Here is a 14,185-nt window from a genome sequence, read left to right on the forward strand (position 1 = left end):
TAAAGTATAAAGTAGAGAAAAGCGTTACCAACAGTGAGAAAATATTCTTAACAATTTTAGTTGGCAACACTGTGTATTAAGATACCGTTTCCTTTTATTGAAATCAAATATCCATTTATATCAAAGTAATCAGTTTTATTCAATTTGAATTTGCTTTACACTGTCCAATTCCTTCTCAGTTTATCTTATTGTAACCGAAAATACTTTTATAAACGCTAACGCTATTATATAAGAATAATATAAATTAGGGAAAAGCTTCCTCCACTCATCATGAAAAAGTACGTCCTATATAAAATGATCAATCGCGCTTAGTGTCGTTGCATTGTTCCCTTTGTAACTGACTGTTCAATAGCCACCAATTAATCGTTAGTACAACCACTAACGATACCTAATTACAAAACCAATGATTGACTTCTAAATTATATAGAATGTAACATTGAATCAAGACAAGGAATTATGTATATAGGACAGTTAAAGAAACAGTACGCGAAGCCATCGCCTGTCGATGATTACAACGAACAATTAAGTCTTTTGTAATTTAAAGATTCGTCCAGCGAGCAACAGACATCATTGTTTCAGCGATGAGGCGTCTGTGTGGAAATCTTTGGTTATCCGTGAGAACATTTTTCCAATGAATGTTGCTTGACTAAAAGTGACTGGCGGGAATTAACGAGCAGTCGTGTGAGGGATAATATCCCATCGCAACAGCCATTGCTATAAATGCGTCATATATAGGGTGATTCGTTGGTAGTCTCGCGATTGTCTTATTTTTCTCACGTTTGAAAAATAAGGCAATGGACAAGAAAAATCGGTGAGAGTTATTGCCACAAACCGTTATTGAGTTTTTCCTAGCCTTTACATACATCCTCGCAAAATGTCTACAATCACATTTGTGTTTTTATTTTTGAGAATGCAGAAGTACTTGAAGAGTATAAAATTAATTTTATTATGTATAAGTCTAGATACACTATCACGATAAATGCCAATAGTCAAACAAACAGTCTTCTTTATATTTACTTTATACGGACAATTAGTTTCTTCGCCCCAAAGTATGATAAAAGTATAACAGAATTGGGATCAGGCGTCGTTTTCTGTAGCTACAGCACTGCGCGCTCGGCAGTTGTAACCAACGCGCATGCGCGATTCGGAGACAGATTGGTATGCTGTATTTGACATGTTGCCAACTTAAAATTGGAGACAAACTGACTAAGGTCTAACCAGGTATGCCAACTTTCCATAGTTTTGGACCCAGAGCCAAACTCCGAGTTGACTTCAGCGACAGTCGCGGAAAAAGTAGGAAACTCCGGGACAAGGACAGAGAGGGGGATACAACTGCAGGAGAGACGAGGACAGGGCGATTAGGTTAGCATGATTCTTGTCAAGGATATTGAAGCAAAGAAGTAAAATTTTCTCACGATTCTTTTTCTAAAATATTCTTTACATCACTCCGCATGCCACTCTAACGCCCGATTTTGTAATTTTGGTCTTGAAACTTTATAAATAATAAAAGTATGGTTTTTTTTTTCTTATAGAATAAATTTGTTTACAAACACTTTTTCCAAAATCGGGCCTTACAGTGACATGCGCCAAGGTATAAGGAATATTTTGAAACCAGAATTATTAGAAAATATTGCTTCTTTGCTTCAATATCCTCGACAAGAATCATGCTAGCCTAATCGCCCTGTCCTCGTCTCTCCTGCAATTGTTGTATCGCCCTCTCTGTCCTTGTCCCGGAGTTTCCTACTTTTTCCGCAACTGTCGCTGAAGTCAACTTGGAGTTTGGCTCTGGGTCCTGCGCACCCTTAAATAGCTTGAGGATAATTTAACAGGGTTGATTAACTAGAATTTTTCTCCTTTGTTTTTCATGTTATTCTTAAACAAACGGTGTTGCGTTTGTCACCCTTCAAACTGCTTTGAATGTATTTATTCACAAAGTACACGCAGCACACGAAACAGAAACGTATATCAGTATTGCCAATTACTTAATGGGACAGTACTACTAATTTGAATTTCATAAACTATAAATTACTAGAAAAAAAAACTAGAATTACTAGAAATTACACAAAACTAGAATTTACTGTAATTTTAAATTCAAATTTACTTTCTGTTACATGCAATAATACATAAAAATTAAAAACCCATAAAATAGCGAAAGGATTAGGTACAACTTATTGTATTATTGATCTTCAATTGTATAATATATAATAATTGCAAAATAGAGAACAATAAAGGATTAAATACAACTTATTGTATCATTGGTCTTCAATTACCAGTTAATTATTCGCACGTTGAAGAAACGTAGAGATGTTGCACTTCCTTCGATTAAAAGTCGAAGAAGCGTAACGGTGTCATTTCATGTCCAACGATGAATGGCCGGATGATAATTATTATAGTAATTAAGAACCAACCATCCACCGACAGTAATAGCATAGAGTAGTTTCACAGAAACGAATATTGTTGTTTTTAATGTATTTATTAATTAATTAGGTTCTACCTAAACTGAGGATCATGTTTGCAAAATAATTCCTTTTTAATATTCTCGTATAGCAAAAATGACTAAAAATGAAATAAGAAATTAATTTAAGATGGTCCTTTATTATCAAATTTATTATCAAATGAGAAAACAATTCTAGTTTTTGCAGATTTACATTTACAGAGATCAAAATTAATCAACACAAAGAATTAGTACAATTATTCATTCTTCCATCAAAGCATTTTTTATAAAATTGTGTGAAAATTGTCAATTATGAATATCTATCCTTTTTAAGTAATTTTGAAACCATTAACTTTGAATGGCATCCAAGAACAATTCTCCAACTCTTTACCATAAGTAACGGTTTTTGTTACTATATGAAAGAAATTCTAATCGCAGTTAATAAATATTATTTAATTTATTTCATAAGTATACGTCTATTATTAACTAATACGATTCATCAGTACGAAATTACTTTTAGGAGCAACCAGGTTTACACATCTGATCATTTTAAATAGTACAAAGCTTTTAGTATAAAAATGCATACTATCCTTACTTATTTTTTCTAAACAATACCCGATACATAATTTTGAGTTGCAATGAACACTTCGGAATGACCATAAACTTCAGGAAGTATAGTTACTCTTCTTATTGCATTACTATTCAATCTTCTTATTGTGCAATGATTAGTAATTGAGAATCAATGAAACTTATATGATATTTATACTTTGTTATGATGTTGCAGGTCCATATACATTATTCGTTCCGACAGACAAAGCTTTCAGGACGCTGTTAGTGCAACTTGGAGGGCCAGAGAAAGCGGAACAGAAATTCCAAGAAAATCCAAGACTCCTCAGCGGGGTATGTTAAATGATCTTTTCATTGATCACTTCCATCTTCCATCTTCCATCTTCCATCATCAAATGCCATACACTTTGCTATTACTCAGAATTAAAAACTCTTTTACAATTGAAGACCCATATGAGTCCCTTTATATACAATAAATATTTTATGAAAACAGCTCCTCTTGCACCACGTCATACCAGGAGCCTTCAGGATTGACACCTTGCAAGATGAGATGACTGGTGTCAGCTTGGCTGGGACCCAACTACGAGTGAATGAATACACCATGCACGATCATGAGTGGAATGATGTGAAGGTATACCCTCATTTTAATAGTCATTGCATTATTACATATACTATAATACTCTTCCTAAATGAAGAGTGCAGAAGCTTATAAAACAACATTATGTACAGAGTTTCCAACCAAAACCAGAATGTTAACAAATTATGTCTTTATTTGTGGTAAAGATTTCGATTCAAAATGATTTTAAAAGATTCAATATAATATAATATAATTTCCATCAGTTATTAAACAAATATATAATTCAATGCAAAATTTCAAGCTACAGTATTTCACAAAATAGATTTAATAGTTTCTATCGGTTTGTTTTATTTCTCAAGGTCAACCATATTTTTCTGCATAGAAATACTTTTTTAATATTCTTTCTTTTGTGTCTGAACATATTCCTTTTCTAATAAGACACCCTGAATATTGAGAAAGATAATGGATGCTATTTCTTCATTCCTCTTCATTTCTATAAGCAGGTGACAACGATAAATGGAGCAAAAGTGGCTCCGAATAAACACGACATTGAAATCCCTCAAGGTGTTGCTCACGCAGTGGACAAGGTCATGTTCCCTCTTCCGGTTGGTGACTTGGTGCAGACTCTGCAAGCTGATCGAGAAAGGAGATTCACAACTTTCTTGAAAATGCTTTACATATCTGGCTTGCAAGATACCCTGGCAGGTAATCAAGGAACAGAATTTCTTAAACTTAATTAGAAAAACATAATTAATTAATAGAAAAACATAAAAGCATAGGAAATTCTAAAGTTACTCGAAACATTGGCATCTACTGTCAATTGCACAAGTGTTGGGCTAAATATAATCCAATTAACAATTAACAATTGATCAATTTTAGATTACCTGAGGCAATCATAGATCAAAAGTTGCAACAAAATATGCAAGCAAATTATATGTAAATATATATGAAGTCTTTTGCTAGGAAGTAACATTGTTAGACCACGATTGAATAGAGTATTTTAGATTAAACTAACAAAGATAGTTAAGTTAAAAGAAGCCTACATAGAGAAATGATATGTTCCAGGACCAAAGACCTTCACCATCTTTGCTCCAACGGATGCAGCTTTCAACGCCGCAACTTCTAAAGATGGAACACCAGTTTGGACAGATGAAGATGGGCCAGAAGCTACAAAAGCAATCGTTTCAAGACATATCATACCATCGACCCTCTACACAGCGGGGATGAGATATTATTTACAGAAGGATACGCTTCGTTCTCAATCGCCAGTCCACATCCATAAAAATGGAGGTGACTGAAACATAGATTCTAGAATTGAAATGAATAGGATTAATTCAATCTGCCATTTTCTTAATTTTTTGAGAGAGATAGATTAAGCAATCAAAAATGAATAATATTGAAATGGATAGAATTAATCAAATCAAATAAGATCATCTTCTTGATCTTTTAAGAGATTCATAGATTGAGCATTATACATTTCTGTCTGCAAATTTTAGAGACTTCCATGTTGTAGAATATTTTAATATTCTGAATAGTCATGAATCTAAGTAATTACAGTATAGAAAATATACCTGTATTCGCTTCATTATAAATAGACTGTGAGTATTTATGCATTGATAACAAATGAAGATATAGGAAAATACACAAAGATATATAAAGACATACTTTCATTTAAATCTCAATTCTTTATCTAAATCTGTAAAAACAGGAATTTGCATAAATATCCGCAGTCTAGTTATAAATATCTTTCCTGCATAACAAATATTCATGAAAAAGCTGAAATCTATGCAGGCAAAGACCAACAAAGCACAATACAGCATAATACAGAATATTCCAATGTATTACAGCATAATACATGATGTTACAGCATGATGCAACATGATACAGCATAATACAGAATATTCTAACATAATACTGCACATAACAACACAGCACCATATAGCATAACACTAAAAATTGCACTTCAATGTAAATAATTATGCATATTTATAGTTCCACACAAAGTTATTATTTTTCTCTCGATACTAATCATTATGAAATAGCATTTCTAGGAATAGATTTTGCAACGTGGAAATAGTAAATGCTTCCTTTTTTGTTGCAGGTCGAGTAAAAGTGAACGAGGCGCATGTTGTAACTCATAACGTTCCAGCGACAAATGGAGTTTTACATGCAATCGATGGGGTACTATAAACGCGCAACTGCTAGATCATGTTTAAAAAATTTGTCGATCAGATACATCTACTATTTAAATTGAATTATGATACAGTTACAGAAGATTGATATAGAATTTCTGGAAAATCAATTTATTCACGTAAGACATTTATTTTCATAACTAATATATGATGGTTGAACTGATTTTAATTGAAACTACAATTGCAAAGAATGAGAAGCTTTGCATGTACTTGTAAACAAAAATTTGAAAATATATATATCTGTATATACATAAATTAAGAAACTAAATCAGTGAATTGCTAAATGTTATAAGTTATTGCTTCTCAAAGTATTTTATATTTTATTTTATAAACATGAATTTCTTTCTTCTTTCACAGAAAGTAAATTCTTTTAAGAAATGTTCTTTCTTCTTCTAAATTTTATAATCTTTCAAATCATTTATAGAGCCCCACTAATTGAAAACAGAGGTTTGGTACAAAGTATTTCAAAACAAACGCTTTTAATAAAGTTATATTCAAACAAAAATCCTCTCCGTCACTGAGCTCCACAAGTTTGGGAACAATTCATGTATTACAGAAGGTTATAGAAGTCTCTGCGATTAATGAACAAGTAAGATTTGCCATCGATGTTGCGAAATTATACAAAGAAAGAGTAATGGGACCTTGTTAATCATACGTAGAAATACTGCAAGCCGGTCGAAGGAAGAATCGACTTGAGAGGCCTTGCTCCACTCATCCCAACGTAGAGGATTTTTTTCAAACTCTATTGGACGATGAGTAGATGATAGAATAGGATACATATTATGAGGAATATCAAAATCTAATGAAAAATTATTTGTTTAATCTTGAATTCATGATATATACTATGCTCTAGGTGTCTGTAATACTAAGAGCATGGCAAAAGTTCAGAATTCTCTTTATAGAAACTTCCACGTCCAACCAAATGTATTTCTATAATTATAATTAATTTTATCTTCTAATTATAGTCGATTCTTTTTTCAAACCATTATTTATATAGCATAGATGTATGTTACTCGCTCATGTGCTTCCGGTCAAGTATGAAAAGTTCATCATTGTATAGAATGATAACGCAGTACCATGATTAGTATTATCGGAGTATGTATTATTTTATAAATAAATGTACAGTATGATTTTCATAAATTATTATCATTATTTCACTAGCAGAGAAACTAACAAACTAACAAATATATACTTTTCAGTGAAGATAATATCTTCGAAGCTATTTAAAATTAGACAAGTAAAATTAGATTGGATAAAAGAAAATTAAAGTTTAAGGGTATAACTAAAGTTTGTTATTATTATTGCAGTAGTTTTTATATAAATTTCTTTAAATTAGAAAATACATCAAATTAAATTATATAATAAAAATTACTGTTTATTAATGTTATTAGCTGTAGTTTTAATATAAACTTCTTTAAATTAGAAAATATATCAAATTAAATCATATAACAGTTAAGATTACTGTTTGTTAGTTTTATTTAAATTTTTATTGTGTTCAGTAGTGCTGTCGGAAAGCATTTTTTTTTGTTGACTCGACGGTATCAGAAGATTATGCTAACTACTCATTCCTTTGGGTCAATGATGCATCCCATTCATTACTTAAAGCTGGTTGATTAGCATAATAAAGTGTGTGGCAGGTTTATTAGAAAGAATGACAAGGCTGTGTTTTTAAAATTGATTTTTATTATTGCATCTAATACGCATTATAATTTGATTCTATCTTCATTCGTTAAACGTTCCTCTAAAGGTTAAAACATATTCGGTTCGCGAGCAGCTCGAATATTCGAGTTTTCCGACAGCCCTGGTGTTCAGTACACATTAAATAAATACGCAATATATTTTTCTATGTATATTCATGTCCATATCTACTTCCATACATCTTTGAGAAAATCTTAATCATACAACACACAGCGTACTCTATTTTTACCTCATTCATACTTATTATAAGTCTCATAACCTTATGATAAATTGGATTCTTTAGTTCACATGTTAAAAATGTGTACGATGAAAGCTAGGTTATCCTTAAAAATGTTGACGTCTTTTCAAATATAATTTTTAACTTTATTCGTAGCTTCAAAATGTGTACGATGAAAACTAGGGGTCAGTGTGGAAAGTGTTTTGATACAAACCAATGCAGACAAGAAACATAAATTACTGAGTATAAATTATACAATTATTTCTTTCTCTATTGCAATATAATTTTTAATAAAACTTTATTTTCATCCATTTATAATCTACTTTGGGCTAACAACGTTTAAAATGTTGTTCGCATTGTATTTCTTAATTTCTACCTTTATGTGATGAATGTTTGTTAGCTGCGTTCGCGCGTTCAGCGGCAAGGTATTGTGAAATCTGTGATAGTATTGTACCAATTGTGTCATTGCACGCTGTACCAGTGCTGTTCCAAGCACCAAACTGGGAAACGAGTTCAGTACTTCCCTATTAATTTCTTCCAATGCTCGTTTCCAATTATTGGTAAACGATTGAACAAGACCCAACGCTTTTCCCTCCTGTTTCTTCAAATCCTCCGTCTGGCCTTTCTCAATTAACACCTCAGACTCTTTCACTAACTGTATTATTCCACCAAAGTATGGATTCAAAACTTCCTCAACATACTCTGCAGAACGAGCGTTTAATTGGTCTCGGAAGCTTTCTGCTTCCTTTGAATTGTCTCGTGTCCTTTCCTAAAAATTAAGTACTCCTTTTATTCTTTAATAACAAATAAACTTCTAATATATTTGAATTTTCCAAGTTTCAAATCAAAATTAAGTTTTAAATTTTAAATAAAACTGACTATTCCTCCATGTACTTGAATATCAATATCTCACCATGAGTACACCAAGAACTAAATCATAGTTATTGATGAGGAAAACTAGCTGCTCGATTCTATTGGGAAATATGGTTGCCATTCTTAATAAAAAGCATTGAACAGCTTCTCTTAGTTCAGCTAATAGCTGTATTGCACCTTCGCAGGGGAATCCTTCCACTACACTGATCATCGCAGCACTAAACTCAGCATACCTACGTGTAATCTGTAAATAAACATTACAAGCATTCTTCTTTCGCTTTCTAACATTTTATGACTTACATAATGTGGTCCAGTTTCCTTGTTTAGTTTCAGTGGATCGCAGTCCTTTATGCTTTGAATATTCAATTGAAAAACATATTCAAACCTGAAATATACACATCGAATGAAATTTTAAGTTAGCGAATTAATTATTAAATGTAGATATTTAGTTTATATAGATACCTAGGCCAAATGACTGAGTTCATATTATCCCAATACTTATCCAATGCTGGCACTGCTCTTTTGTGGCAGGTTAATTGGTAACGCATTACCAAGTGTAAGCAAAGAAATAAAGCGATAGTATCATAGCAGTCGTCCACAAAAGATTGCAGGTTTTTCACCATCAGATTCAACGTCTTTGCCATTACCTACACAGAATACATTAATTATTTTCAGTAAAACTACTTTGTTAAAACTCCAATATCTTTCAACTTCACCTGGTTGAAAATATCCATAGCTTGTGTCCCACGTACTTTAAAAAATTCAGTCAAAAACAAATACTCTCGACAAGCATTATCTACAAGAGCATACTGTTCGCTGCGAAACAAGGCTTCGTAATGATACTGTAGAAACAAGATGCACAATTAAGTTTTCATACCAATACTGTGAAAGTAATGTACTGCGAATGAATAATACAATTACAAAAATTGTAATTAAAGTATCTATATCATACGTATCAATTTCACAGTGTTCATCAACTTTATAATAATCACTTTGCTACTTACTTTTGTTTTAGATGCAGTGTGAGGTACGATAATAGGTGCTTCCAGCTGCGAAGTTAAAACATCTCCTCTATTGCCAATAGAAAACACAGTGCCCCTATTCTTCAATGTAGTCTTATGAAAAATACCTCTTCCCACAGTGTCTTCAACTCCCATCAGATCGTCTTTGGTAGCACCTTCCTCGAACTACACAACGAGTCTCGAATAAACTTAAAAAACAGTTATACCATGAATTTCTAGCTTTTTTTATTTCTATATTACCTGCAATTTCATTAGCCTCGAAGAGTAAGATTTGAAATAAGAAAAATATATCTTACTCATCGTGCTAACATATTCCCCACAAATCTCTTCAGCTACATTTCTTTCATTTGCTAAAATGAACTCGAAGAAAAATTTGTACTTCAACATATTGTTTTGGGGCACTTGGTAATTCGTCATTGGCTTTCTGAATTTGTAAATCTGTTCTAAAAGATATGTTCTGATTTTTGCCATCGCTTTCACTTTCAATTTTTCTAGTATATCTTTTACATCTAAGCATGATTTCGCTTCTTTGAAAGTTTGTTCTTTCACAAAATTGATTTTGTGATTCAGTGTCTGCAGCTGGGTTAAAAATTCCTTCTCTGTTACGGGATAATCCATAATCCCCCTGGAAACATCACGTTATGTTACATTTTCATGCAAATTTTACAAAATTACAAGTTTTATTGCAGAATATTAAAGCGTTTCATTATTTAACAAATTTATTTCTTACGCAATGAGAGCTTCTGAGACTGTCATGTCTTCAATGAACTGGCTAAGGGGACCTCTGATTATTTGTCTATTGGATAGCTGTTGGCTCATTGCTATTGATTTACGTTGTAGAAAAAGTATCTCTGAACTTATGCTCCCTAGATCTAACTGGAAACTCATCAACATCAACTCCATTTTCTACGAAAGAATTTCTGAGATGTCTTGAAAGGATAATGGGGTTTTTTAAATTATGTAGTGAAAAGAATTTTCTATTTCTTAGTAGTAATGTCACAGATACAATGGTATATTCATATTATCGAGGATATATTTAAATAAATGTTACTTTGATATATGAGTATGATAGAGTTTACTTTAATACTAACAAACTACATTGCAGCATAACACTGTATATCAAGGAAATTTAAATTTGACGTATTGCTTTAAGTAATCGTGTCAAATATTAAAACAGAAATGGTAGATGTATGCTAAGATCAAAATTGTACTAGACTCAATGTTTCAATGCGATATACACCAAAAATTAAAGCAACTCACTCTAAAACACCATTATTATTATTATATATGACAGTACTAATTTCAAATGCGAAATTACTACAGCTTCCACTTTTAATAAAATAAAAATTTTTGTTTATACTTTACACAGTGCACACTCTAACCTCTAAGATGTTGTCGCACGCAGCGATTTGATTATGAAGGCTCGCTATATTTTCGCTTTCCTTTATATAATCCTGAATAGATTTATTCTCGACTTCCTTTAATTCTTTCTCGATCTGCCTGGAATATTGTCGCAAATCCGTGCCAGTCTTCAAAACTTCCTGGACAACATCGTCTCCGAGATCTTGTGGCAATTGTACAACATTGTCGTTGAAAATATTAGTCTCGCCTGACATTTTACTGAATTTGTCTCGTTTCGTAAAATTCTGTAATTGTCCGAATTTGTATGAACCTATGTACAGTGGAAAATGTTACAAGCTATTGTATGACATAGTCTTTAAAGTGAGACGCAGTGACACGAGTGTCAGTGACATTTGTTGAGCTGTCATACACAGGTCCATGGGCCCGTGTTATCAGATTTGGCTCCCACTCGCGCATGCGCGTCAAAAAAAGCTGAGCACACAGTGCTGTAGCTATAGGAAACAATGTATGATCACATAGCAACGGTTGGCGTAGAAACCAGGAAAACCGTTCTTTAAGTTATAAAAAATGTGTTTTATCTGTAAAATTATCTATCCACACAATTAATATTATTATAGGTTAAACTTTACTTTGGTGGACCTAAAATTTTTAAGTTTCTTTTACTTTTAGTTAGCTAGTTTAAAACTAGCATTTCCGGATTTTTCTCTCGACAAAATCTACAGGATTATGTAAAAGAAACTTAAAAATTGTAGGACCGCTAAAGTAAAGTGCAGCCTTGTTATATGATAAGGAGTATTTCTAATTTTTCTTTGGGGCGACTAAGGGCGCCAGTTTTACGGTCGTATTAGATACTTTACTGAGGCTAAAATCAATGCGCATGCGCGACTGCGATATCAAATTCTGCTCCCGTTTGCGCATGGGCAATGTTTTTAGCGCCAGTGGCGCCATCTATCGTTCGATCCAAACAACAATTACAACTTATCGAGAGAAAGAAGAGAGGTTATGATCGTCATGTTCCCTTTAAAAATTGCTGCATGTTCGTATTTAGTAAAGACATTTGGTAATTGATTAAAAAAATGCATATTTTGAATGACATTATAGTCTGTTCATGTTTATTATCATAACTCTGCGATCAACATGAATTATGGACAGGTTTCTCGACTTCAGAAGTATAAACTTATTTCAAAATTAACGAATTTGATCGGCAATGTGTCCAGCAAAGTGAAGAATTTTGAAACACCAGAGAGGTTGAAAGGAACATTCCTCGAACGATGGGGTTGGTATTTTATTTCAAGTGCAATATAAAGTAAAAGTAATACAGAACATATAATTTGATACCTTTGTTTACAGGCAAATACTGGAAGAATGTTTATATAGACTACAAAGATGTAGCCGAAAGCGTTGTCAAAGACTGCAGAGAACGTCCTATACGAGCTTCTGTGTATGCTTCCTGTACGTATGATACATTCAAAACTTTCGCAACTTGATTCTTTAATATCGATATTAGACACTTCTGGGTCAAGGCCTTATCCTTTTGAAATACAATATTTGATCCACATCATCGTAGCTAATTTCTTTAGGTTTTATAGGAAGGATATGGCATGTACCCTCTAATAACTCTTCAAGTAATGAATACTCTTGATCGAAACAATCAACTTAGAAGTTGCAATCGCTAAGGGATACAGTACTTTTCTGCTAATGCAAACAAGACACGACTCAATTAAAACTGAAATCTTTTATTGCCCTGTGTTCAATTTACTTTTATTGCTGAGGAGCAAACGATTGATTTCTATGATAATTATTATGCTTGAGATTGTAAAAGATTACAAACAGTTTAGCAAATGGGTAAATCCATTCATAGTCCACATGGTTGGTTTCTTCGGTTGCATATATTCATAGCACTTGAAGAGTTTTTACAGATTCTTTGCAATTAATAAAGTAAAAATAGTGCATCAGTTGTAGCAAATTACAAAAATCTATTACAAGCAATACCGAAGTGAATTTATATGAACTAAATTAAAAAATGGATGAAAGAAATTTAGAATTATTACAGTTTATTTCGTTAGTTATAGGATTGGGTGTGTATATGAACAAGCATAATCCAGACGAATGCATCTTCAGAGAACAGTTATTGCAAAGTACTATGAAAGTAATGCAAGTGGGACAATCCATACGCAATCCCATATCCGAACATCACGTGAAGTGGCTAGGACAGTGCTATAACGAAGGAATTATACGGCAACTGAATTTAGGTATAGTTTCTTTAATTTGGTTGGATAACTACGATGAAGCATGTTCGCTATATAAAGCATCATGCTCTTATTTGAAACCTCGATATATAACATTCTATCACAGAGTGGTGGATGTAGGATTCTTAGATACGTGGTGGGTTTTAGAAAGTAGAATGAAAGATTATGACGTAAACGAAGCAGAATTTAGTAATGTGGAATATGCATAAAATGTTTTAGGCATGTTTCTATTATGCGAATTACTTAAAAATTGCGTAATTTTTTGTGATGAATACTTAACAGTACAAACTTTGTATGAATGTGATTGCTTGTTATAATAAATATATGTTATTAATTACTATTTATCTCTGTTATTGTACTATTAACGTAAATACTTTATTTCCCAATTGCTAAAAGATATAATTAGCAAAAATTGAGTTAAACTAATTGTGTAATTATAGAAATTTCATTATAATTCTGTGGCAAGCGAAATTATGTGACAAAGAAGAAACCAGATGAATTTCTCTTCAAAATAAAAAGCGTTGAGGTAGATGTATATTCTTCCTATGTCTAAAATGAATTTTTAAAATAATCTGTTCTTGTCTCTCTTTAAATAAAAGATAATATAAGACAAGATCAAATTAAATGATAAGTATAAAATGTTGCAAACATACTCAGAAAATCCATAGATGTTTTAGCTTTAGCTTCCGCCAGTTTATAATGTACCATAAACCTGAACTGGACTATTAGTTCAATTAGTCCAACCATAATGGATTGTTAGGTAATTATAATCTATTTTTTTTTAATGTGTATTTATGAAGATATTTAAAAAAAAACTGCTAGATCTTATCTAGAGAGCATTTTAATCCATTGAAAATTTTTTTGAAATAACTTCATAAATACACATTTTATGAAAACAGTGGATGTGACACTTTTGATAGAGAATTTAATTCCCCATAAAATCATTTATATAATCTTCTCCTTGACTCTGCATATTTCATGAGATATTTAATGC

At 32.2% G+C, this 14,185-nt stretch overlaps 3 protein-coding genes across 4 annotated transcripts in view; 2 read left to right on the plus strand and 1 right to left on the minus strand.

The window, feature by feature from the left end:
- Nucleotides 1-9,713, plus strand: part of LOC128880204 (mucin-12-like) — a 42,635-nt gene extending 32,922 nt beyond the window's left edge. The window contains exons 5-10 of one of the 2 annotated variants that reach the window (XM_054130016.1): nucleotides 3,219-3,334; nucleotides 3,495-3,632; nucleotides 4,082-4,283; nucleotides 4,644-4,868; nucleotides 5,680-5,889; nucleotides 6,195-7,228. In XM_054130016.1, coding sequence (XP_053985991.1) covers nucleotides 3,219-3,334; nucleotides 3,495-3,632; nucleotides 4,082-4,283; nucleotides 4,644-4,868; nucleotides 5,680-5,768 — 770 coding nt within the window. In that variant the 3' untranslated portion in view covers nucleotides 5,769-5,889; nucleotides 6,195-7,228. Of the gene's footprint in view, nucleotides 1-3,218; nucleotides 3,335-3,494; nucleotides 3,633-4,081; nucleotides 4,284-4,643; nucleotides 4,869-5,679; nucleotides 5,890-6,194; nucleotides 7,229-9,573 lie in introns of those variants that run through there. The other variant, XM_054130017.1, reaches the window with a different exon arrangement.
- LOC128880207 (vacuolar protein sorting-associated protein 52 homolog) lies at nucleotides 7,458-11,350 on the minus strand. Its single transcript, XM_054130020.1, has 9 exons — nucleotides 10,963-11,350; nucleotides 10,311-10,486; nucleotides 9,821-10,205; nucleotides 9,563-9,745; nucleotides 9,275-9,400; nucleotides 9,021-9,205; nucleotides 8,859-8,943; nucleotides 8,599-8,802; nucleotides 7,458-8,454 (listed from the first exon to the last, which is right to left on the minus strand). Exons 1-9 carry the CDS (start codon nucleotides 11,194-11,196, stop codon nucleotides 8,005-8,007), a joined length of 2,028 nt encoding a protein of 675 aa, XP_053985995.1. The 5' UTR covers nucleotides 11,197-11,350; the 3' UTR covers nucleotides 7,458-8,004.
- A 543-nt stretch (nucleotides 11,351-11,893) lies between these two features.
- LOC128879827 (mitochondrial import inner membrane translocase subunit Tim29) lies at nucleotides 11,894-13,531 on the plus strand. The gene is made up of 3 exons (XM_054129338.1): nucleotides 11,894-12,218; nucleotides 12,293-12,394; nucleotides 13,009-13,531. Exons 1-3 carry the CDS (start codon nucleotides 12,080-12,082, stop codon nucleotides 13,398-13,400), a joined length of 633 nt encoding a protein of 210 aa, XP_053985313.1. The 5' UTR covers nucleotides 11,894-12,079; the 3' UTR covers nucleotides 13,401-13,531.
- Nucleotides 13,532-14,185: the final 654 nt, after the last annotated feature.

Source organism: Hylaeus volcanicus, chromosome 7 (genome assembly GCF_026283585.1).
Source record: "Hylaeus volcanicus isolate JK05 chromosome 7, UHH_iyHylVolc1.0_haploid, whole genome shotgun sequence".
Lineage (NCBI taxonomy): Eukaryota > Metazoa > Arthropoda > Insecta > Hymenoptera > Colletidae > Hylaeus > Hylaeus volcanicus.